Source organism: Neofelis nebulosa, chromosome 8 (genome assembly GCF_028018385.1).
Source record: "Neofelis nebulosa isolate mNeoNeb1 chromosome 8, mNeoNeb1.pri, whole genome shotgun sequence".
Classification (NCBI taxonomy): Eukaryota; Metazoa; Chordata; class Mammalia; order Carnivora; family Felidae; genus Neofelis; species Neofelis nebulosa.
Genome location: NC_080789.1, coordinates 135,764,917 through 135,789,918, shown reverse-complemented (window position 1 = coordinate 135,789,918; position 25,002 = coordinate 135,764,917). Strand labels below are relative to the sequence as shown.

Genomic DNA, 25,002 nt, shown 5'->3' with positions numbered 1-25,002 from the left:
TCAAATGTAAAATGTGGAAGTGGCTGTTTCACAATTTGGCATTTTAGGCACTGATACTCTAAAGTATGATTTCTCCTGAAGTCTGAGTATTTGTTTACATGGCTAAATGAGATGAAGTAAATACGCGGCATGCCTCGTATTTACACATGCCCAGTGACCCTAAAACTTAGCAACTTAAAGCAATAAACATTTCTCACTTCCCGGTTTCCTGCGGGTCGGGAATTTGGGTGGTTTCGGACTCAGGTCTCGCGTGCGGCTGCCGCCCCGGGGCTGTGGTCCTGGGAAGGCCCGGCCGGGGCTGGAGCACGTGCTGGGGGAGTCGCACCGGGCGGGAGGAAGCTTCCATCGCTGGTCACGTGGGCCTCATCCGGAGGCCCTCCTGACCTAGCGGCCGACTCCCCCGGAGCAAGGGATCCAAGAGACAGCAGACCAGAAGCTTCAGGGGCTCTGGCGACGTAGCAGGATGCTGCGCACCATTGTTCCCACGGGACCATATTAGCCCTACACGGCAGCCTGCCCGTCCCGGGAGGGGACGCACAAGTGCGGGAGGCCCAGGGGGCGGGGGCCTGGGAGGCCGACCGCTGCATTGCGTAGCGGGCGTAGCATTTCTAGGACTTCCAAAATGAGAAAAAGAGAGGAAAACCGTGATGTCTTGTGAAACCACTGTGACCCGCCTCTGCAGTTTTGCAGTCATGTTATAATGTTACATAATCAGCGGTCTTTTTGTGTGTGGTGTAAGGACTTCGTGTAAAATACAACATGGGAATTTGTTTTGTATGCTGTTTCCAGAGGTGCGTGGTATTTCTGAGATTGATTAGAATTTTAAATCCAAAGAAGAAAAGCAAGCTGTGGCTTAAGGAAGCTTTTATTTATTTTATTTTTTTGTCCAAGTGGCTTTTCTTCTAGACACTGAAGAATTGCCCTGTTCGGAAGTTTCTGTTAAATTCCTGAAGGTGATTACAGTAGCTTTTGCGTATGGCTTTATTTTGTGACACTTAAAAATGGCTGTTCAGGGGCGCCTGGGTGGCTCGTCAGTGAAGCGTGGGACTCCTGATCTCAGGGTCGTAAGTTCAAGCCCCGCACTGGGCTCTGCGTTGGCCTCTGCACTGGGCCTGGAGCTTGCTTAAAAAAGTAAATAAATAAAAATAAAAAATGGCTGTTGGCTTTGAAAGGTAAATAAGGAAGCCATTGCGAGGGAACCTGGGAGCGTTGTCGGCAGTGGAGGAGCCAGTGCCGAGACTCTGATCTGATCGCTTAGATTAGGGGCGCGGAGTGTTTGCCCACAATAGTTGAATAATGAGGATCATTAAGCTCCCCGGGCGGACATACCCAAGTCGTGTTTGCCTCTAACCTTGGAGGCTCCTCGAGGCGGAGAGGTGAGGGCTGGCTCTTTATTGACTTGTCAGGCTGGGAGTTTGCAATACAGGCCAAGCGGCTCATGACCCATTCTATTTATTTCGCCGTCTTGTGGTGGGGAAACAGGTAAAGAAATCCCCCTGAAAATCCCTCCTTCTGCACGTTTTTATGAATAACGCCAGTGTTTATAGCAGTTAGGGCGCTCTGATCAAATCCTCCAGAAGGTGTCACGTGAGCGGCCTGGACCCATTGTGGGACACAGCTGTGGGCGGTGTCGGTTTCCCTGCGCGGCGCCCCTCGTCCCCCGCACCGCCCTGGAGGGGGACCGGCCGTCGATTAGGTGGGGGAAATCCGGAGAAGCAGGCCACTGTGTCAGCAGCCCGAGCTGGGCAGTGAAGGCCGGCGGGAGTCCAAAATTCGCTTCACAGTCGGCACATTGGGTTAAGTGCCCGTAATGTGTCTGGTCCGTAAGTGATGAGGAATTATATCATGCTGTGCTGCTCATTTTTTCTGGAATGTGCAAAACCGAAGAGACGATAAAGGGATTGTTCTTAAAGCTGTGTCTCCGTTTACCACGAAGTCACTTAGCCGCTAAAATCAAAAATAATTTTTCAAGCCCTTGTGTATTTTCTCACTAAATGCAAAAAGAATCAAGAAAAACAAGTCACTTTAGTGACTTTCAGTGACCAGTCTCATCTCTCAGAAACAAAATTCGGACATGTTTTGTCTCATCACCACTGAGTATCCGCGTTAATGTTTTTGCTTTTGCTACTCAGAAACTTTGAATGCGAAGTGCAGATACACACACACACACACACACACACACACACACACACACACACAGCTTTAAGGGAAGTAATTCCACTGAACTGGAGGGGAGTATCAGGCGTTGTGGAAGGATTATTGTTATTGTGAGTGATTTTCATCAAAATGCCTTCTCTCTAAATTGAAAAATAAGAAGACGTGTACAAGCAGATGTCTCTGAGATTTCGGACACTTGTCCCATGAAGTGACTGCCAGTCTCTTTACACCTGTTGGCCACACTGCTAATGCTAAGTCATTCTCGGGGGCACCATGCACAGGCCTAATAGGTAAGAGAGAAATCTAAGAGAAGTGAGATAAAATGAAAGGGGATTGGAAAAAGTCAGGTAAGGCAAATAATATTCATTATGTGTTTGGTAGAGCTCAAAGCAATTAAAAGCACTTCCAGACAGTAGCTAGACTGAAACCTTCTAGACGTGCTTGTACCTCACACTGATGTGATCATCATTCGTGGTCTTAGGGTGGGTACGTAGGTAAGGAATCCGAATCCATGCAGGCAAATAGAAATCTCAGAGGTCTTGGAACTCTTTAAGTAGTACGGAAGAGGAAACTGGCCTAGTGTAAAAATTTTTAAACAGACAAAAATATTCAAAAGTAAAATGTTTATTTTACAAGAGAGGCCTCAATGCAATATTAGGCATGACGCTTATTAGAGTTGATGAATATGTATTAAGACACTGCTTTATACCGCAAATAATCCTAAGAAAAATAAAATACCCACCTTACTCCTACGAAATGTACTGCCTAATGAGGATGATAAAGACAGATATGCATGTACTTGGGATACAGAGTATCCCAACTGTGGACATTATATTTCTTTGAAAAGACCCAAGACCGTGAACCTACCTTAATATCTCAAAGCTGGTCAAATTTATGATTTTAATTATGTACCAGAATAGCATAGCTTCATGGAGTTCTCCTCCCTTGACCCTTTTCTTGTTGATCTCTGTTAATGATAATATACTCAGTTTAGATACACTAAATTGAGCAGCTTTTGAATTTAGCTTGGGACTTCCACGGTAGACCGTGGTCAACATTTGGCTGGAAGGCTTTAGCAAAACCATCATGTTTTCCCAGTCATTTATTAAATAAACTATAACCTATGTACAGAAAAGTGAATAGACTATAAGTATGCAATTGAAGCCATCATTTACAAAGTCCCAGCAACATTTTAGGGGCGCCCGGGTGGCCCAGTCGGTTGAGCGTCCGACTTCGGCTCAAGTCATGAGCTCGCAGTTCGTGAGTTCGAGCCCCATGTCGGGCTCTGTGCTGATAGTTCAGAGCCTGGAGCCTGCTTCGGATTCTGCGCCTCCCTCTCCCTCTGCCCCTCTCTCACTCACGCTCTGTCTCTATCAAAAATGAATAAACGTTAAAAAAAAAATTTCAAAGTCCCAGCAACATTTCAGATGTGTGTATTATGGCAAGTGCTTTTAACTTAAATTTAATATACAAGTCACATATGATGATTATACATAAACCAAAACAATAAAAAACACCTACCACTGTAATGTACACCCGAAACTAATATAACACTGTATTTTAACTATACTGGAATTAAAATTTTAAAGACACAAAAAAGAGAAAAGAACCACATACAATCCCACCATTCAGAGCCAATTTCAGGACATTTTGGGGTGTAGTCTTTTAACTTTTTTCTAAGTGCACACTCATACATTCTTATTTGCCTTTTCTTACAAAAATTAGATTCTATTAATTTTTCCAAAATTCCATAATGGGGGGGGAGATAAACATATCATTTATGTGAGTGTGTATTATTATCTCTTCAGGTAACAGCATGATATTTTTGTTTGTCTTCATTTATTTAACTGATCCCTATGTTGAGGTATTTTAAATTACAGTCATTGTAGTTTTCAGGATTTTTTGCAATCACAAACAATGCTAGATTTTTGCATAGTTGTCTATCTTCTCAGCATAGAATTCTAGACCTGGGATTGCTGGCCAAGACTAGTACATTGTTAGAAAATGGACCCCTTGTAATGTGTACAGAGTAACCAGAGAAAGCTTAGCAAATAACACGTATTTTCCTTGGTGGTATATATCAGTCTTCAGTCTCACACCACAGATGTCTATGCCCAACAATCTGGGATTGTCTCTTCATAAACCCTCTCAAGGGGCACCTGGGTGGCTCAGTCTGTTGGGCGTCCAACTTCGGCTCAGGTCATAGTCTCACTGTTCGTGAGTTTGAGCCCCACATCAGCCTCGCGGCTGTCAGCCTATCGGCACAGGGCCCGCTTCTGGAACCTGTCCTCTGTCCCCCTCTCTCTCTGCCCCTCTCCTGCTTGCACTCTCCCCAAAATAAATAAATATTAAAAAAAAAAAAATTGTATTGGTAGCTACAATAGTAGCCAGTGACTTCAAATTTGATAGACAAATACAGATTCCCAAAACGTGCTAAGTTTTACCGAACTTTATTTATGCCCATTTTAGACCTATGGCAACAAGAGATTTGCTAAAAGGCAGGAAACCCTTGCATGCCCTTGTTTAACTGGTAGAAGGTTTAACTGGAAAAACAAGGGCAGCCACTTTTTCTCAATTCCTAATCAGTTAAATCACATTAAGTTTTAAATATTTTGAAATCAAACAATCTCAAGAACACACTCTGGGGCAGATTTGTCATCATTGGGTACACAGATGGATAAAATTAGCAGTATATTTCAAAATATAAGCAAATTTCACATGGAAGTAAAACAGTGGAACCTCGACATAAAGCAGTTGGAGAAATCATTAAAAATAGCAGAATACTAAAAGAAAAAACAAACAACATGAAAGATGTTTCTCTAATTTTAGACTGACGGTTGTTCCAGTTAAGATGGATTGATACCAGGAATATTCTCAGAACACCGATAATCTTTGGGGCAGTCGTGGATGTCTGAGATACCAGCCAGCCAGCCAGAAGTGAAGTCGATACCACACATCCTAAAGACTGTGATTCCCTGGATCAGTGTGAAATCAGAGTATGACATTGGCTTACCATACTTTTGTGGTTCCCCAATATCCAAAGAGAGTGGAGCAAGCCTACAGGCCACAGAAAGCCCCCTTAGGGTGGAAGGAAAACATGTTGCTAAGGGTATGTTGGTGGAATGGAATGAAAATATTTTGTAACCCTTAGACCTATGGCTGTAACTATGGTACAGGTACCTGTACAGGTACTCGGACCAGGACAGTATGCTCTGAGCCAAGCCTCAGCCTAACCTATTGGAGTCAAAAGAGGAAAAAAGGATACAACTTGATGGGATGTGTACAACTGGGACAGGTCATGGATGTGACGATGGAAGGAAATAATATTATTTGAGGTCAGAGAAGATAAAGAAACTACTAAAATAACCAGAGACATGTTTCACATTGAACTTCTAAAAATTAATCTAATAAGTACAAGTCATACATTAAAAAAGTGAAGACAATAAAGGAACATTTGGAAATTGAGAGTAGCAAGATAAATTTGCAGGAATTGAAAAGAGAACAAAAACTTGCCTTCTCAAAAATGACAGCCTTGATTTGGACATTGTGGCAAGCCGACCTGTGTCTGATTGTGTTATGCAAGCTAGGACTTCTGGGCGCCTTCTCCAAATGATCTTTACTTGGAAACATAATTTTCAAGGAGGTTAAACCAACCTGCTTAAGAAGTTTACCTGTTGCTCATTTGGCAATTGGATGTGATGGCCCTGTTAAAGATTTCTTTGTTAGGTTTACGTTGATCGTAATATAGGGATATAGTTGCTCAAACTTGTCATTAAAGAATGGTGTGTAATGGGGCGCCTGGGTGGCTCAGTCGGTTGAGCGGCCGGCTTCGGCTCAGGTCATGATCTCACGGTCCGTGGGTTCGAGCCCCGCGTCGGGCTCTGTGCTGACAGCTCAGAGCCTGGAGCCTGTTTCAGATTCTGTGTCTCCTTCTCTCTGTGGCCCTCCCCCGTTCATGCTCTGTCTCTCTCTGTCTCAAAAATAAATAAACGTTAAAAAAAAAAAAAAAATTAAAAAAAAAAAAAAGAATGGTGTGTAAGAATGTGCCTCAAAGGAATGATACAAAATACGGTTGAGTGTAACTAAGAATTGCAGAGTGCACTCATATTTCTGTGGACTTGAATTTGTACAGTGCATTACACCCTAATATCGATTAGTATGAGTGATTTGAAATCACAGGGTGGATTGCCGTGTGTCAGTTTCCTATGATTTCAGACCTACTCGTTCGTGCCAAAGACAAGATGTTTTTAGTAGTAAAGTTGCTTTGATATTAAAAAAAAAAAAAAATAGGTGGGCCTGGGTGGCTTAGTCGGTTAAGCGTCCGACTTCGGCTCAGGACATGACCTCTCGGTTCGTGAGTTCGAGCCCCGCGTCGGGCTCTGTGCTGACAGCCTGGATGGAGCCTGCTTCCGATTCTGTGTCTCCCTCTCTCTCTGCCTCTCCCCGACTTGTGCTGTGTGTATGTGTGTCTCTCTCTGTCTCTCTCTCTCAAAAATAAATAAACATTAAAAAAATAAAGACAAGTATGTTTTTCAGGTTTTGGTAATCATTCAGAAGTGCTATACCAACCATCCCTCCCATTGGCCCATCCTAACATCTTTGTAACCTGTACTAAGAAAGGTATTTTATTGTCGTTTTCATGCCCATGTCTTTGATTACCATGAATATAGAACTTTTTTTTTTCTTTCCCCTGTTGGCGGCTTTTGTTTCTTTCACTCTGTATCTGCTGCTTGTGTCCTTTGCTCACGTTTTAGTATGAATTTAGTCTTTTTGGTTTTGATTTGACAGAACTCTTTATTTAACAGGGACTGAACGCTTTATCGCGTATGTGGCAAATAACTGTCCGTCATCTCGTCTTTTGCCTTTGCTTACGGTATTTTACAGTGTTGGCACAATCAAATCAGCGTTTCCTTTCATGGTTTCTGCTTCTAAGGAGATGCCGAGAAAATCATCCTCTCCTCCCAGATTAAAAACACGTGTTTTCTTATTTGTCAGAGTATGTTAACGGTTTTACATTTTCTTTTACCAAATATTTAATCCCTTTAGAATTTACGGTTTGCGATATACCCTATAATTTGAGTTTTCTTTTTTCCAGATTAACTGCACTGTCTTACAACTCAAGCACAGTTGCTTCTCAATTCTGTTTGATCATTGTTGGAGCACATGAGTATCTAAAAATCATTTTAGGCAATAGGTTCAGTTGTCATCTCCAGCAAACATTTTCCACTAGAACAGCTAATAGTCAAGTTGACACAAAGCGATAAAAGGAACAGATGCTTTGCAGATCATTTTCTAAATCCCCCCACGTCATTCCCACGAATAGGTAGGAGATAGGAAAAGTCTTTCCCTCCAATAGCCTCTTCTTGTTGATAGCTTAGGTTTCGGTCGTATTTCTGCATCTGGTCATCACAGATCTCAAAGCTGTTTCTTCTTACTTTTTCTCCCCCCGCCCCCATCCACCAACTCTGGGAACCCACAACCTCAGGTACCTGGGTTCTCCCCCCACGCTCCTGACCTGTCATACCTTCGCTTGCTCTCCTCTCTTCACGACACCCCATGTTTTCCTTCCCTGTCCTACATCCCTCTTTCCTCCCACATCATAGTGCATATGACTATGCAATCTTTCCCTATAATTTTATTGGGTAGAAAACTTTCCTATTTCCTAAATGTATCATTTCTTCTAGGAAATCACTACTTGCAGGCCCAGCTTGTATTTATTAGGTGTTAACATGTTAGGTGCTGAGGATACAGAAGTAAAAAGGCTTTTCATGCCTTTGAGGAATTACCGTAGCCAAGGTAACAGATATGGGTACAGACCATTCAAATTATTCTTTGGCCTTATGGGAATTGTTTGGTCAGGTTTTTTTAGTGTGTTCTTGAAAGGAATGAGTTGTCTGTATTGGTCGAACATAGAGTTTTTTTTTAATGTCCATTGGGTCAGTTTTGTTATTTTTGTTATTTGCTTCAAAACTTACATACAACAACTGTACCTTTCCTGGCTTTTTGACTGCCTACTCTGTCAGTTCCAGAGAGACAGATACGCGAAATCCCCAGTTATACTTGTGGCTTTGTCTGTTTCTTACAGGTCTGTCAGTTTTGCTTTATATATTTTGAGGATGTGTTTTGGGGTGCATTCAAATTTTAGATTATTATCTCGTCCTGGCACGTCGGACTCTTTTATCGTTATGAAGAAACCTTCATTACCGCTGGTAGTTCTCGCCTCACAGTCTGTTTTGTTTGCGGTCACATTTCCTTGTGTCCATATGCTTCTTTTGCTGGCCGCTTCCCTCAGCCTTTCCACTGCTCCATTGTTAGATGTGTTTCTGACAAATAATAATATAGTGTTAGGTTTCGCTGTCTTACTCAATCTGGCAAGTAAATTGTTTAGACCATTTATATGATATAATTATTGATCTTTTGAGTTATAACCCACCTTATTTTGGGTTTTCTATTTGTCTTTCTGTTCTCTGTTTCTCCCTTTCTTATTTATTTTAACATTCCATTTTTCAGGGCACCCGGGTGGCTCAGTCGATTAAGCGTCCAATTCTTGATTTCTGCCCAGGTCACGATCTTACAGTTCATGAGTTCAAGCCCCACATCAGGCTCTGTGCTGACAGTGCAGAGCCTGCTTGGGATTCTCTGTCTCCCTCTCTCTGCCCCTTCCTCCCCTTCCCTTCCTCTCTCACAATAAATAAATAAACTTAAAAAAAAAAAAAAAAAAAGAACAACATGCCATTTTTCTTCATACTAGTTTAGAAATTAAACATTTACTTTATTTCTAATCTTTCCATGATTACCCTAGAAATTACTACATTTTAAATGTAATACCTTTGCACCTCCTTCCAGATAATAGAAGTACCTTAGAATACTTTAGCTCAGGCACCTGGGTGGCTCAGTCAGTTGGGCATCTGATTTCAGCTCAGGTCATCTCATGGTCCGTGAGTTCGAGCCCCGCGTCGGGCTCTGTGCCGACAGCTCAGAGCCTGGAGCCTGCTTCGGATTCTGTGTCTCCCTCGCTCTCTGCCCCTCCGCCACTCATGCTCTGTCTCTCTCTGTCTCAAAAATAAACGCTAAAAAAATTTTTTTTAATTAAAAAAGAAAAAGAACAGAGATGCTCAGAGTGGTGCATAGGCCTTGGAACATAGTAGTTTATGTGTTGAAATAGATAGTGATGAAATAGGAAGCACTCATAAAATACTTCCTGTCCTTACTAAAACATGACAGGTGTCTTGAGGAAAAGTATTTGTGTGATTATTTAAGTTGCCAGCTGAACTAGCAGCTTTCCTCACAAAATACTATTTCTACTTGAAAGAGCCACTTACAAACTGTGCTTATTCACATTTGGATATTTGGGCAACATTTCGTCAAAAATGAATAAAGGAAGCCTGTCACCACAAGGAAAATTCTCAGGGGAGAATATTTGTTGTAAATGACAAAGTAGAAGCTTTTAAGTAAAAATTCGCATCTTGGAAAACATATTACAAGTTGACGGCTCGTCAGTACTCTTAAGAAATTTGTGATGAGATGACGGTAACGCCACCAGATGTGATATTTTAATATTGTACAATGAAATGTGTAAATATTCGGAAGAGCTGCATAATTCAGTGAACCGATATTACAAACCAATGCATGATGTTATAAAATCACGGGTGGGTAAAATAACTATTCAGAGCATTAGCACATCGATGAGTATAAAAAGCTGTGATACGGTTTCAGATCACACATTGTGACTAACTTAAGCAACTGTCACTTGTTGCATTTTGGGTGCAGTATCGAAGAATTTACACAGTCATCTGAAAAGGCCATGAAAACACTCCTCCCCCCTGTAGTTACGTGTGCACACACTAAGGTGATCTGCAAAAAATACAAAGGTAGTGTTAGTCTTCTCACAAAAATTTTAAAAAGAAAGAAAATGTTACCTGATAACATGTAATGGGTTTATTATTCTTCCTTTTCAGTGGATTACTAAAATAGTTATTCTTTAATTTCTCAGTTTCGATTTTTAACGTGGCAAATATTGACAGATACAATGCACGTCAACAAAAGTTCTCTGAGTTTTTCAGCGGTTTTTAAGAACGTAGAGTGGTCTCCAAGACCAAAAACTTTGGGAATTGCTACTTTAAAATTTCTTTTAGTAAATGTCCGCTGTGGGCAAGTCCTTAGATCTTGCTTTCTGGAAAATGTCTTTATTTCATCCTTATTCTTGAAAGTGTTTCCAAAGACAAAATGCATTGTTCTTCAACACCTCCAAGATGTTCTTCCACTGTTTTCCAGCTTCATCATTGCTGTGGAGGAGTCAGCTGCCATCTGTCTCTTTGAAAGTCACTGGTTCCCCCCGCCCCCCCCCCCACCCCCACCACCCCTCACCGCTTTTCGGACTTTTCTCTTTATCTATGATGTTTCATTGTTTCACTCTGATGTGTCTAGGTGCAGATTTCTTTATCCCGCCTGGGATTTGTTGAGTTTCTTAAGTCTGTGGATTCGTATCTGCCATCACGTCTGTGAATGTCCTCAGATAGTCTTATTAACATTTGGTCTCTGCCCCATTCTCTCTCTAGAATTATGATTAAGTGTGTAGTAATTATTAGATATGTAGTAATTTATTCTCTTCTCTCTTTGCCCCTCTAAGCTACATTCTAGATTATTTCTTCTGTCTTATTATTCAGCTTACAGTTCTCTCATTCTGCTGAGAATAAATGTGAGTCCGTTTGTTGTATTTTTCATTTCTAGGTCAGTTTGTTTCTTTTCAAATCTGCTAGATGACTCTTTATGACCTTCTATTACCTGCAGATAATGTCATGCTTTGCCTTTTCTTTTTTTAATGTTTATTTATTTTTGAGAGAGAGAGAGTATGTGAGTGGGGGAGATGCAGAGAGGGGGAGAGAATCCCAAGCAGGCACCACACTCCTCATGGATCCCAGTGTGGGGCTCGGTCCCACGAACGTGAGATCATGACCCGAGCCGAAAACAAGAGTTGGACGATTCACGGACTGAGCCACCCAGGCGCCCCTAGTTTTATTTTTTCAAGATTTTATTTTTACGTAATGTCTACATCCGACACGGAACTCAAACTCACAACCCCAAGATCAAGAGTCACACACTCCACTGACTGAGCCAGCCAGGCATCCCTGCCTTTCATTTTTTAAAAGTGTAAGCAGAGTTGTTTTATAATTCATAATTCTAGTCTCTGTAATCTTCTGGTTCTCCCTGATGCTACCTTGGCTCCTCGTATGTTTGGTTTTCTTTAAGATTATGTGCTGCTTTGTCTCCTAATACTTCTCTGCATTAATAATGTAAGGCCTACGTTTTAAGTTACCTCATCTCAAGATGATTAGTGCTGGGTACCTGGGCATGTTGCAAGCCCAAAGTACCTTAAATGTAGCGTCCTGGACCACAGACCTAAAAAGTCACGAGGCTTTGATTAATTCTTAATCAGTCTAGTGGCCTCTTGGGAGTTTGTAATGTGGGGAGGGAGTTCTGTCAGACTTTCCACGTTGGTAGGCCCCAGGCTTTGAAACCTGTCCTCCTTATCAAAACCAAAGATCAGATTTCCCTCATGCAGACGTGCCCTCAGGCTGACACATCTATGTTCTGCTTAACCTCTCTGGTTCCTGCTTTTCCTTTAGTTTTGGTCCCAGCACCTAGATTTCAAACCATTATGGGAAACTACCTCCAAAAACAGCGTGTAAAACTTTAGTCTAGCCATAAGAATACGAAGTGCTTGCACATACGGATATAAATGCCTTAGCAGTAACTTTGAACTCCCACCTTACGTATGAGGCAGCACGTGCCCAGCAAGCGGTGAGAGAGACAGTGTTGTGTAGTTGTTAAGTTCACAGGCTCTGAAATCAGACCGCCCGCGTTTAAATTCTGGCTCCGTCTGGGGGCGCCTGGGGCACTCGGTCGGCTGGGCGTCCGACTTCAGCTCGGGTCATGATCTCACAGCTTGTGCGTTCGAGCCCCACGTCGGGCTCTGTGCCGACAGCTTCGGATTCTGTGTCTCCCTCTCTCTCTGCCCCCCTCCTCCCTGCCCCTGCTCTGTCTCTCAAAACTGAATAAACATTAAAAAAAAAATTTAAATTCTGGCTCCGTCTCCTAGCAGTCTGTGAATTTGTACAGGATACTTCATCTCTCTGTGCCCTGCTTTGCGAAAGGACAGTCGTAGGTGTGTTTACCTCATGGGGCTGACGTGAGGATCGAGGGAGTAAGGCACGTGAGTATTTAGCACAGTGCCCACCGTGCCGTTGGCTTTCAAGTGCTTAGAACATGCAGTACTTAGTAGGAGTCTGGTCAGTATGCACCGTGAATTGTGTTAAGCATTACTGAGTGTCTTCTCCACCAACAGCCTATGTTACACTTTCTTGGTTTTTGGCTACGTTCGAGTCAGCAAGACAGTCATACTCATAACTCAAATGGAAAACAGTTAGCATTAATTATTCGTTTACATGGCGAAATTTTTAAGACAGTTTAACGCTTTACAAGCTTCTAATCAGAATAGCAAAGAATCGATGCTTCGTAGTGGAGTGCTTTGTCAACCAAGACTCTAAGAAGGTAGAAAAGCATACAGGCCTGGTAATGGCGATGTGGGGTTGTCATGAGCAACAGCCGTGCCTGTAATGCTGGCGTTCACACTCTACATTTGATGGTGTTTGACACGTTTCTCTGAATTCAGGTTCTCACTATGACCCTCAGAGGCAGCCGTCTGTATTTCCACAGTGTTGATCAGCAAAGCAGGGCTTGGAAAGGTTAGTGTCGGATAGTAGAAAGAGGAGACAGGTTGGTGCCGTCATTTTAAGGAACAGCTTGGGATTCCTGGTGAAGGTGAGAATGTGCATGCCCTGTGACCCAGCAACTTCATTCCTGGGAAGATAGCCTGGGAAAGTTCTGGGACGCGTCCCAAGTTAACATGTAACATTTACGGGATAGTATGTTTTAGCCTCAGTAAGGGAATGGGCACAAACCCTTTGGCTTTATTCATAACCATGGTACAGCGTACTCCAAGTAAAATGAAAAATACAGATCTACGTGTATCAGTGTGGATGAATCAGGGGACATAAAACTAAGTGGGACACTGGCAGGTAAGTTCTGGAGACCTAATGCAAAGAGATTATAGTCAACAGTGCCGTATTAGAAGCTTCCAAGTGGCTAAGAGAGTAGATCCGAAATGTTCTAAACACAAAGACAGATAATTATGTGATCTGACAAAGGTATTAGGTGATTATGAGCTACAGTAATCAGTGTAACATATAAATGTACCAAACCAACACTCCGTATACCTCAAACTAACACAAGGTTATATGTCCGTTATATCTCAATTAAAAAAAAAAAAAAAGGAAAACTAGTTGCAAAGGATAAATATGGTGTCATATTGTGTATATAGTCAAAGAGCATAAAACAGGAGCACAGTATATATTGTTTGGGGGCATCTACAAAAAGCAGAAATACAAAAAGGTACCTGCCAGCTTGAGGACAGCGGTTACTTCCGGAGGAGGGAGATCTAAGCAAATGTGGCCAAGGACCGATGTCCAATTAGCTCTGTTTCCTAAGCTGTGATACTGGTTTTCTCTCTGCTTGAAATTATATATAACTTTTTTTTTTTTTCAAATAAGGAAACGTTTTTTAAAAAATGAAAGAGTTTTGGAATCCAATAGACCTTGGTTCAAAGCCTGCCACCCATTTGCCCCATTCCTTCCTCTCTCCAATCCCGTGTCCTCATCCGTGAAATGGGATCACGGTAACTTGGTTTGAGGACCGGTGGAGGTGACATGCGTACAGTGTCCAGGATCATACCTACCTTCGTACAGGTGCTCGGGCACCGCATCCTCGAGTGCCTTCCCCCGCTCACGCGGCCAGCCTGGGGCCGACCGAGGCTCCGAGCTCGGATGTCCGGGCTGGAGTCCCTGCCGGTGAGTCCTGGGGACGCACGTGTTCCGGGAGGGGCCACACCTCCCCGCCCGGCTCCGCCAGCTGCAAGGACGCAGGAAGGGAGCCCGGCCGGCCTTGCCCGCCCCCGGGAGCACCCCTCACTCCCGCCACGGACCCTTCTCCCCCCCCCCCCCCCCCCCCCCCCCCGCCTGACTCTGACCAAGTCCGGTGGGGCCCCGGACGCTCGCTCGGAAGACAGTTTTGCTCCTAGAAGGAGAAAGTTACTCTGTGATAACGTTTTAAATGCCTGGTGTGAGCGCGCTAGCCTGTCGTGACCTCTCCCTTTCTGTCTCTCGTTGACAGTGTCATCAGCAAAGTGGTCCCGGCGCCCGAAGCCAAGCCGACCCCTTCTCTGAGCAGACCCAAGACTCCGCCGCCCGCAGCCGCCCCGGCCCCCGCGCCCGTGCACGTGGCCCCCGCCCCGGTGCCTTCGCCGCTCCTCCCGCCGTCGGCCGCGGCCCCCGCCCTGATGCCCGCCCCGGCCCCCGCCGTCTCTGGCGCCGGATCGTCCAAGGCCCCGGTCCGGAGCGTGGTGACGGAGACCGTGAGCACTTACGTGGTGCGCTGCCCTTTGCGTGTGCACGCTTGCGGGGGGGGGGGGAGGGGGGGGCAGGGGCGCACTCTGCCCCCGCGACGGGGCTTCCCGCCGCCCCGCGGCGTCGTGTGTGTCGCTCCCGGATGTCGGACGCGGCCCTTGAGGCCTGGAAAGGCATTTCCATTGCACATGCAAGCCTTGGGCTGAAGGGCATGAAGGCATTGACGTACTTACTCTCCCCAGATGTCACGGCATCGCTTGCCGTTCCTTTGTGCTGTTTCATACCGCCCAGCGTCCGCGTCTAAGTATCGAGATGAACAGTGATCCGGTCCCACGTTGGAGTTCTCCATCCGGCGGTGAAATTGCTCACGAACGCGTATAATTTACATAACGTACACGGATCCTCAGGGCCCGCCGCCGGCCCCAGGTAGCCGCACTGCTGACAGTGCTTGGCGGCCCAAGGCCCAGAGTATGCCAGGCTTGCGTGTTAAATGGAAATGAACTTCCGGACTCAGCTTCCTGGGTGTCCAGGCGTGTCCTCGAATGAGTTCCCGTCGCTGTCCTGGGACTGTTTCCAGCTGTTTTCCCCGTACCTAACAGCGTCAGGTCCCACTCTAAAGCCTGAAGTCAAGCTCGTAGTGAAGGAGTGTCTTTATAAACACGTCCTTTGGGCACCGTGGAGTGACATACACACGACAGAGGGATTTGAGGCACTTACAGGCGCGCAGGGTCCCGGTACGGATCTGACCACCAAATACACAGACTGGGGTCTGTCCGCTTACTGATGGCCCAGATCTGTCTGAATAGATGTGATTGGCCAGTAGGACTCGTGGTGTTTGCTACACATCGGGTAAATATTATCTTTCTTGAAGGTATTTTAGGAGGAAATTTCAATAAATAAATATTTTAGGCACTATAATGATAGGATGAGAAGGAAATCCCAAAAGTATTGAGAAACGACATAAGATGTGAAAAATTAACAGAAAAATACTAAGTTGGCAATTCAAGACAAAAATAGAAGATGTGATAAAAATCTGTGGTCATCAAATTGGCCCATTCTAGCGGCACCCGGGTGGCTCAGCCAGTTAAGCATCCGATACAGATTGATTTCGGCTCAGGTCCTGACCTCACAGTTTGTGAGTTCGAGCCCCGCATGGGGATCCATGCTGACAACCCAGAGCCTGCCAGGGATTCTGTCTCTCTCCCTCTTTCTCTCCCCCTCCCCCTGCTTGCTCTGTCTCTCCATCAAAATTAATTAATTAATTTAAAAAAAATGTTTGACCTGGGGCACCTGGGTGGCCCAGTCAGTTGAGCCTCTGACTTCAGCTCGGGTCATGATTTCACCACATGTGAGTTCGATCCCCACCTCAGGCTCTCTGCTGTCAGCGCAGAGCCCTCTTCACATCCTCTGTCCCCCTCTCCCTCGGCCCCTCCCCTGCTCATGCTTTTTCTCTCAAAAATAAACATTTAAAAGAAGTTGGGCCATTCAAGGACCAAGTTCTAGGTGTTTAACTGAGGGCACATCACCCCAAGATGGGCTGATGAGGAAAGTTTACTTAACCTCTTCGGTCTCCATTGCTTCATCTGTAATTAGGGGGTTCGGGTGAGACTGGATGATCGGTACAGAATGTTATAGCCTAGTTTCCGGTTCTCAGTGGATTTTCGGGCTTACTCCCCGGAGATGAATCTGATCGGCATGGATAACATGGAAGCAAAGCCTCGTTATCTCCTCGGCGACATTTTGTAGACAGAAGACAAAACGTGTGACCTGGAGGAAAAACATAGGCCGTAGAGCAAAAAGGCTGATTTTGTGACTGCCTAACAGTGGGACTTTGGAACTGTCACTTCGGTTCCCCTAGCTCCAGCCCCCCATTCTTAACCTACCCAGGGCTTGTTTCAGGATGGTTGAACAAAGTCAGATGTTTGAAAGAACTCAGTACCCTGGTTGCTGTTAGTTATTAAGGATGCTCTGGCAAATTTCTCAGCAGCAACAGAGTCACGGCCTTCTAATTTCAAGAGAGGTCAACCAGCCAGCCGGGCTGGCCATGCATGGCAGCTTGAGGGCATAGGGTGCTGGACCAGGGTTAACCCCAGAGAGCTGGCACACGGTAACAGGTGGTTCTCTCCCCTCAGAGTTAGAGAGGGTAAATCAGATGCAGCTGCCCACAGGTTTCTTTAGAAAGCTTCCATATCACGTAGCTTGCCTTCAGTAGACTTCCAAAAATGGTGCCTTCAAATAGCCCATCAGTGGAATGAAACATGTTCCCCCACGACCCCCGTCGCACACCACGAAAGCCACTCTTTCTGCATTCTAGTCAGGGTTCTATCCGCAAGTATAGGGACAGACCACACCTGCAGCACAAACTCTTAGAGACTATTGGCCGCGTTATTATAAACACTTTTGAAAAGTAGCTAGTAGTCGTGGCTGGTTTTTGAAGGCTCATCCTAGATTTGTTTCTTCCAAACTGGTTTTGTAACTGTGGAATTTGAGGCAGTGATATCATTAGGGATGCTTCCCATTGGGAACAGCTCAGTTAAGTAAAGCAAACTCCAGGGCACCGCACATTTATGGCAGAATAATGTTAACATGTGTAGCTCGTTGGCCTCTCGCATCCCTCCTTTTATGTGCCCTTTAGTTGTTGTGCTTTACTGAAAATGTCATAAAGGGAATGGAAAGTTACTTAGTAACAGCTCTTTTATATCCTTGATCTTATCAGCTAGTTCAGGACAAGTGCCTGGCTAATAAGTAATAAGGTGATCCACGCACATTTGGCTGGATTCAGTAATTCCACGTCTGTGAACGTGACTGAGGAAATTGCATATACTTGAGCTCTGTAGCTTTCAAAAATATCAACTGTCACGGCCATAATGACCCTAATCGTTCCCAACTTAACATGTTGACACTAGTTTTTTTTAGATAAAAGTGGCTATGGGTCATACTGCTCATAGAACTGGTTATACAAACACCTTGTTTTTGTGACTTACAAGAGAGTTTAAAACACTCATTAGAAGGGTGCCTGGGTGGCTCAGTGGGTAAAGCGTCCGACTTCTGCTCAGGTTATGATCTCGCGGTTTCTGAGTTCGAGCCCCTGGTTGGGCTCTGCACTGACAGCTCCGAGCCCGGAGCCTGCTTCCGATTCTGTGTCTCCCTCTCGATCTCTGCCCCTCCCCCACTTGCACTCTGTCTCTCTCAGTCTCTCAAAAATAAATAAATGTTAAAAAAAAAATTAAAATACTCATTAGAAAGCCTTCTCCTTGAGTACTTAGCAGCTCCTTTCTGTCTCCTGTGGATCCCAGGGTACTCATGATGGCGATCATGGCCTTTGCAAATTGTCAAGCCACTTTTTCTCTTTTCAGTTTAACTTGTTTATTAGGTTCCTAGTGTGAAAGTAATCATTCTTATGTTGCCCTCTCTTTGGTTCCCCCCCCCATTCCGCCTGGTTTCCCCCTCTTCCCTCCCCCCCATCCCCTACTTAAAAACCTCAGATCCGAGATGAGTGGGGGAATCAGATCTGGATCTGTCCCGGGTGCAACAAGCCGGACGACGGCAGTCCCATGATCGGCTGTGACGACTGTGACGACTGGTACCACTGGTGAGCGCTGCGGGCGGGACTCGGGCAGGCGCACGGGTGATGGGTCCCTTCCGGACCCCCTCCCGGCGCCACTGCTGTCCTGGGAGCCGCCTGAGAAGCAACAGCACAATAAGATCACGACGTCATTAGTGTTAAGTGCAGAAATCAGGAATCTTTGGACGGTTGTTCTGCAGCCTAAATTCCACATGTTTTGTTTAGCTTATATGTCCTTCTTGTTTAAAAAAAGGGCGGGGGGGGGGGTGGTGGTAAAGGTTTCCCTTTCCTTCCTTTCCAGTAACTATCAGCTGCAGCACTTGACAGGAACATCGAGGTAACCCCCTGGCATACACGTCACAAAGCGCAGGCATGAATGGAGGCGTGTCCGTTCTTCACAGCTCCCCGCCAGCTCCCCCACACTGGAGAAGCATCCAGAATGCGTGCAAATCACCCTCTCACCGTACAGTGTAAAGATCAGATGTAGACAGACAGAAATCCATTCGGCCACAGGACACAGGACACCCATGAGATAAACACGGGCCGCTGCTCGGAAAAACCAGGCCGCTGGTGGCTGCAGGGAGCCCGCCTTCATTCCTGCAGCGGGGCCTCGGGGAGGGCCCCGGCCCGAGAGGGGAGGCCACAGCCTGACGGGGGAGGCCCCGCGGCAGCCCTGCTCCGGGAGCTAGAGCTGTTGTGGCCTGGGCTCAGCTGAACACACTAGAGGCGTAAAAATCATTTAATTGTTTAAACTTACTTAAAAAAATTTTTTTTTTCAATTAAAACTTCAGAACATAGGGAGGCAATCTACACATAAGTGAAGTTTGGTTTTCCAAACAAATGCCTTTCTCTTTTTCCTTTCCAACCACGTAGGCCCTGTGTGGGAATAATGGCCGCACCCCCGGAAGAAATGCAGTGGTTCTGCCCCAAGTGCGCCAACAAGAAGAAGGATAAGAAGCACAAGAAGCGGAAGCACCGGGCACACTGACCGGGCACGTAGACGCCGCGCGGCGCCCGCGAGCCGCGGAGGGAGGGGCCGCCGGCGTCGGGAGGCCCAGGACACATGCGCCGGCGCCGCCGCCGCCCCGGCCAAGCGGCGTGGGACGGAGGGCCACGTGACGGGCGAGGACGGCCACGCCCCCGCTTTCTATTACCAGTGACAAGTATTATTAATAAAAAGACCGTAATCCTCCCTTTTGATTTTCTTTATTCTCTCTCCAGGGCCTTTTCATTAAGGTTATTAGACGAGAAGATAAAGTGTAAGCTGCCTCGACTGTAATTTAAGGACATCGTCCGTCTGTATACAGTTTGCGACCTCTCTCCCGCTCTAGCGAGATAATCCTAATACCAGAAAAGGAGCTCCGGCCGGAGTGTTGCTCAATATTTTTGTGACGAGAATATATGAAGCTTCCCCATCCCCCCTCCCCCCGTTTTTAGTACTAACATGTAAAATGTTCAGGCTTTTGTGAAATACCTTCTATTTTTTAAGAAAAAGGTTTCTATCATGTCCCGTTTGCTTTGGCGCAGATTATTTTTGTTGACTCGCACGCATTTTCTACGTTGGTCGCATCCTAGCCGTGCCCTTCTCGAAACTGCTGGCATTCTCCTCACTGCTCCTACACTTCATCAACTTGTACAAAACCTCCCAGACTATAGAAGATCTCCCCTGCTGTAAATAATAAATATTTATGAAGTAGTTATTTTTTAAATTTTTATCGTGTTTAATTCTGGCTTTCTCTGGAATCCACCGTGATTTCAGCCATGTCTGTAATTCCTGCTGTACATAAAGCGAAGAAGGCTAGAAAACAGAGCCATAGTTCCGAGTGACCTACCTTGAGCTGGCCCCGCACCGGCCCCCGCGCGCCGTGGGCCCCGGGGCCCTAGCAGTTGAAAGGAAAACAAGGCAATTTAAATTTGTAGTCTATGATTCGAAATTGTTTTGTTATCTGTACGTCTCTTTGACTTGACTTTTATTAAACGGACGTGTAGATTCCCCCGAGAGAAAACAAAAACAAAAACAAAACAAAAAACATATACTGTGGCATTTTGTGTTTATATTGTTTTATTTCTGCAAATCTGTTCATGGAGGTTGTGGTTTAAGGCTGAAATGAAGTATATTATGAATTTTTTTGCTTAAAGAAGACTCATCAAATTTCAGGGTATCACAAAACTTTATTATATTACTATACTGCCCACTATTTATTATATGTTATAGATGTCTGAGAGATAAACCAAATATTTTATTTTTAATGTAAAACATCAAATTTAACTTTATTAGCATATTTTAGCAACTTTGGAATAAATATGGACTTTTACTTGATTTTGGAATAATCCCGATTTGGGCCAGTGTAATGGATATCTTGAATGCTAGAATATGGGCTTTGAACCTAATACAAATATATTAATAGAAACTGTGATTTTTTTTTTAATGCCAAGTAAATTGCTATTAGTGTATGAATTAGTCATATTTTAAAACTTATTATGTGGTTAGAGAAATGAGGTTTTCTGCCATGAATGTTAAATTGCAAATCAGTGGAAATGGAACCGACCTTTTAAGGGCGCAGTATCTCACTGCCCTCCTTGTTCTAGAAGCCAAAATGTTTCTCTCCCTGCAAGGAAACGAAGCATCCATGTTGAGATATGTGTTTTTTGTTTTATTGATTTGAGATCATCGTAAATACTTTATACAGTATTTTCACATGCACAAATACACCCGTTAGTGCTTTTTGGAGAGGGACGGGGGGTGGGGAAGTGCAAAATAAAGATTATTGGCTATTTCATAGTTTGCTTTTCCATTTTCTTTATTTAGGATTTAGTTCTTGAGGCATGGTCAGTGGATCTAAAGTTGCCACGTTTAAGTGAGCCGGTCATGCTACTGAAATAAGAATGGAGGTGCCTATATATAACTTTCTCCCCAATCCTACTGTCGAGAGACTTCAGCCCATAATACACTGAAGGAATTTCAATCAGTCGTTGTCCCTTGCTATTTCATGGTTGCTTTCCTAAATCCAGTTCATGATTTTATAAATGGCCTTTGCAATAATAAAACCAAAGAATCATTTTCAGGGGGCCGGAGAGCTCGAGGGATTAGTAATGGAATACAGAGCCTTTCACCTCTAGGTCAGTGAGTCGAATCCAGTCCAGGTCACCAGAGACTCAGAGTCCTTACCATCTTCTGGCTGCTCGGTGGCCTGTGCGAAACGGGCCGGTGGCCTCAGTCTCTAGCGGACGGCCGCCCCGGGCACCCACCAAAGGAAGTTCAAGAAACTGCACAGGGAAACGTGGGCGCGAAAATAAAACACCCGTGTCACAAGGCAGGGTGGGAAGGCTGGGCATAGCCCTGCTCCGTTGAGGCGCATGCAGAAAAACAGACCGTACGGAGTGGAGGGGATTCACGTTGCTCAACGGAGCCCAAAGAAATCGGCGAAGACATGGCCCATACTGGGCAGGAGGGGAGAGGGACACGGGAAAGACCGTGTAGTCCGGAGCAAGGCCTCGGGGGGCTCCAGGCATGAGAGGACAGTGCGTCTCGACTCCCACCGGCGAAGACCAGCAGAGCAGCGGCAGGGTTAGGAAGTGCCGTGACAGAACGGGACGCCAGGGGCCGGAACGGCTCTGCCTCTGCAGCGGTGGCACGCTTCCCGGTGTCCTCACTGCACCGCCATCTGCCCTGGGCGGTCCACACTCTAGCCGAGGGGGGCGGGAGGGGGGGGACAGATCCGGGTAGCGATTTTATTGAAGGAGGTGGTATTTAAGAAGCAGAAACACCCTCACTCTTGGAAACAAACTCCGGGGATGAGAGCGTCTGCCCGCGGAGCCCCACGTGGCCGGCAGAGCACGACCTCTGGGACCCACACGGGGTTTCTCCTCCGAAGGCGTCTGCGGCCAAGTACAGTGAAGATCTTTATCCTCCGGCTGATTTCGTGGTTGCAAACGTCCCGAAGAAAATCGGAGGGTATCAGAGCGTTCTGGCTTCGTCGGGCTTCTTTTCAGAGATGAAATACAGTGCCTTCCTTCACTGTATCACCTAAACCGCCTTTGTTCCCTTTTCAATAGGACGGTCCAACCAAGACCTACCAACCAAAGTAAAGCAGAAAATGAACACTGAGATGTGGAAACGTGGCCAGTGGGAATGCTAATGAGTGAGGTTCACTAAAGGCACGCGGGCTGGGTTTTCAAGACAAATGCTTTTACAGCCCATCTCTTTAGATCACAGCACTTTTCTCTGGAAGGTTTGAGTCTGAGAGTAGAGGAGCTCCCCCGACGGAGGAAGGAGACAGATAATGTTCCGAATAAGGGCTCCTCCCACAGCAGGGTCAGCCGCTCCTGTCTCGCATCAGTGGTAGCTCAGACGTAGGAAGTGACTGTTTCGTCCACGCGTGCGGCCCCACAGAGGACACTGGAAATTCGATATTTAGACGGACAGCTGGACAGTTCCTGTGCAACATCACGTCAACATGACGTGCGGCTTCCGAATGCTCGGCGGCTCCTTACCCTCTGCATCCGGGACAACCCTGCCGTTAGTTTCTTTTGTAGGACAGTGGTCAACACTTCCATCTGCTGGGTCGGCAGTTTCCTGGACGCCCTTCGTGGAAATCGCAAAAATGGGTTAGACCCAAGTTCGGTTTCCCCCGGGGTCTGGCCTGTGAGGTCTGCCGGCCGCTCCTCTTTCTCCAGGCCGCTGCCACAATATACTTGGCGTTAAAATGTCATCTCGTCGAATCCTGAGAACCTTCCATGCTGTTCCTCTGCCTTTTTTCTATACGTAGCCTTTCACCCCAACCTAGACTGCAAGTGGTTTTTTTTTTTTTTTTTTTTCAACATTTTTTATTTATTTTTGGGACAGAGAGAGACAGAGCATGAACGGGGGAGGGGCAGAGAGAGAGGGAGACACAGAATCGGAAACAGGCTCCAGGCTCCGAGCCATCAGCCCAGAGCCTGACGCGGGGCTCGAACTCACGGACCGCGAGATCGTGACCTGGCTGAAGTCGGACGCTTAACCGACTGCGCCACCCAGGCGCCCCACGTGGTTTTGATGTTCGTATAGAACTTTACGCTTCGGAACGTTCGTCTTTGCAACAAAACATTGAAAAGCTTAGCAAGTGGTCCCATTATGGCAGGAGCTGGCAGAGTTGACATTAGATACGTCTACAGCCACCAGATCTAAATGCGTGAGGCTCTCAGAACAGAAGCAACATATTTGAGGTCCTTTGCCCTACAACAGCGTCCTGCTACATCCTTGCAAACTCATCCATATCATTGGTAACCTTTTGAAGCTGTGTCGGGGTTTGGGGTCTGGTCCTATTTTCGACTAACTGAATGTTTACAATGAGACGGTCTTGGGCAAAATGGTACAAACCTGAAGAACGTCACTGTCCTGTTCTTAATCAGTCACCTATCGTCGAGTTAAATGCTCTGAAGGAAATGTTTGTGGGGCGCCTGGGTGGCTCCGTGGGTTAAGCGTCAGACTTCAGCTCAGGTCATAATCTCAATGGTCCGTGGGTTCGGGCCCCACATCGGGCTCTGTGCTGACAGCTCAGAGCTTGGAGCCTGCTTTGGATTCTGTCTCTCTGTCTCTCTCTGTCTCTCTCTCTCTCTCAAAATAAATAAACATTTTTAAAAGTTTAGAAATGTTTGTGCTCCTTCTAGTTATCTCACTTAGACCCATAGAACTACTTATGAGACGGAGTCCAAAACTATTATTATAAAACTATATCTTTTTAAAAAAAATTTTTTTTTTTTTGTAGGAGAGAGTGTGCGTGAGCAGGGGAGAGGCGCAGAGGGAGAGAGAGACTATCAAGCAGGCTCCACACTCAAGTGTGGGGCCCGAGGCCGGGCTCGATCCACAACCCAGGGGCCCTGACCTGAGCCAAAATCAAGAGTTGGTGACTCAACTAACTGAGCCACCCAGGCGCCCCTCTGATCATTTCTTATATACTGTTTGGAACGTTCGCTAAACTTCTTTTGCTAGCTTTTAGAAAGCGAATTCTCTGTAAACGAATGTCTAAATAACCAATCCCTCACCTTTCCTCTCTTCTGTTCCTCTTGAGGTTGTGTTAATACCACTTTCACAAAGACAAACAACAGGCCAGAATGTCTTACACTTAGCCGTATCCTCGCCCTTCTCCAAAAAATCCTCACCCGTCTGCCACAGCCTCTGCCTCTGGGCAGGCACATCACACACCACGGGGGTGCAAAGGCCAAAGGAGACACGTCCCCAGGGCTGTAGAGAGCTGTCACCGGCAAGCACACTGGAAACGTGTCCCGCTCGTCGAAATGGATCCCGGCTGGAAGTTGACGGGAAGGGGACCAGGCCCGCCCGCTGTTTGACCAGCTCTGTCCCCATCCAGGTGCTCACGGTGTTTTTGATGGGCTTTGCACACGAAACCGATGCTGCTTTTCACATCTTCTCTTTGACACGCGTCTGGACTTTTTTTTACTGAATTGTAAGGAATCTCGCACGATAGTAGCCAAGAGCACACTTTCTTTTTTTGTGTTTTAAGTCAGGACCTGGATTTGAATCGTGGCTCCGATGCCCAATTGCTGAATGAAATTGAATAAATTGTTTCTCTAAATTCAGTTTCCTTCTCTGTAAAAAGAGTAAGGACACCTGCTTTAGATTGTTGTGAAATTTTACGAAATCGAATACCATCTTGTTCATGGTAAGAGCTTAGTATCTATTGTGGCTTTTTCTTTTTGAGCTTAATCCTTGAATATGTATTATCTTGCTCCTTCCATGAATTTTTAGTGTTCTACAAATTCTGGAATGTCTACGAGCCTCAGATTATGGGTTTCAACACCCCATCAAGAGAATGGGTT

General features: G+C 45.7%; 1 protein-coding gene across 2 annotated transcripts in view; it reads left to right on the top strand.

Moving 5' to 3' along the window:
- The window catches only part of TAF3 (TATA-box binding protein associated factor 3), a 181,575-nt gene extending 161,692 nt beyond the window's left edge, over positions 1-19,883 (top strand). For both annotated transcript variants that reach the window (XM_058681940.1, XM_058681939.1), the window contains exons 5-7: positions 14,386-14,641; positions 18,104-18,210; positions 19,057-19,883. In XM_058681940.1, coding sequence (XP_058537923.1) covers positions 14,386-14,641; positions 18,104-18,210; positions 19,057-19,171 — 478 coding nt within the window. In that variant the 3' untranslated portion in view covers positions 19,172-19,883. The remainder of the gene's footprint in view (positions 1-14,385; positions 14,642-18,103; positions 18,211-19,056) is intronic.
- Positions 19,884-25,002: the final 5,119 nt, after the last annotated feature.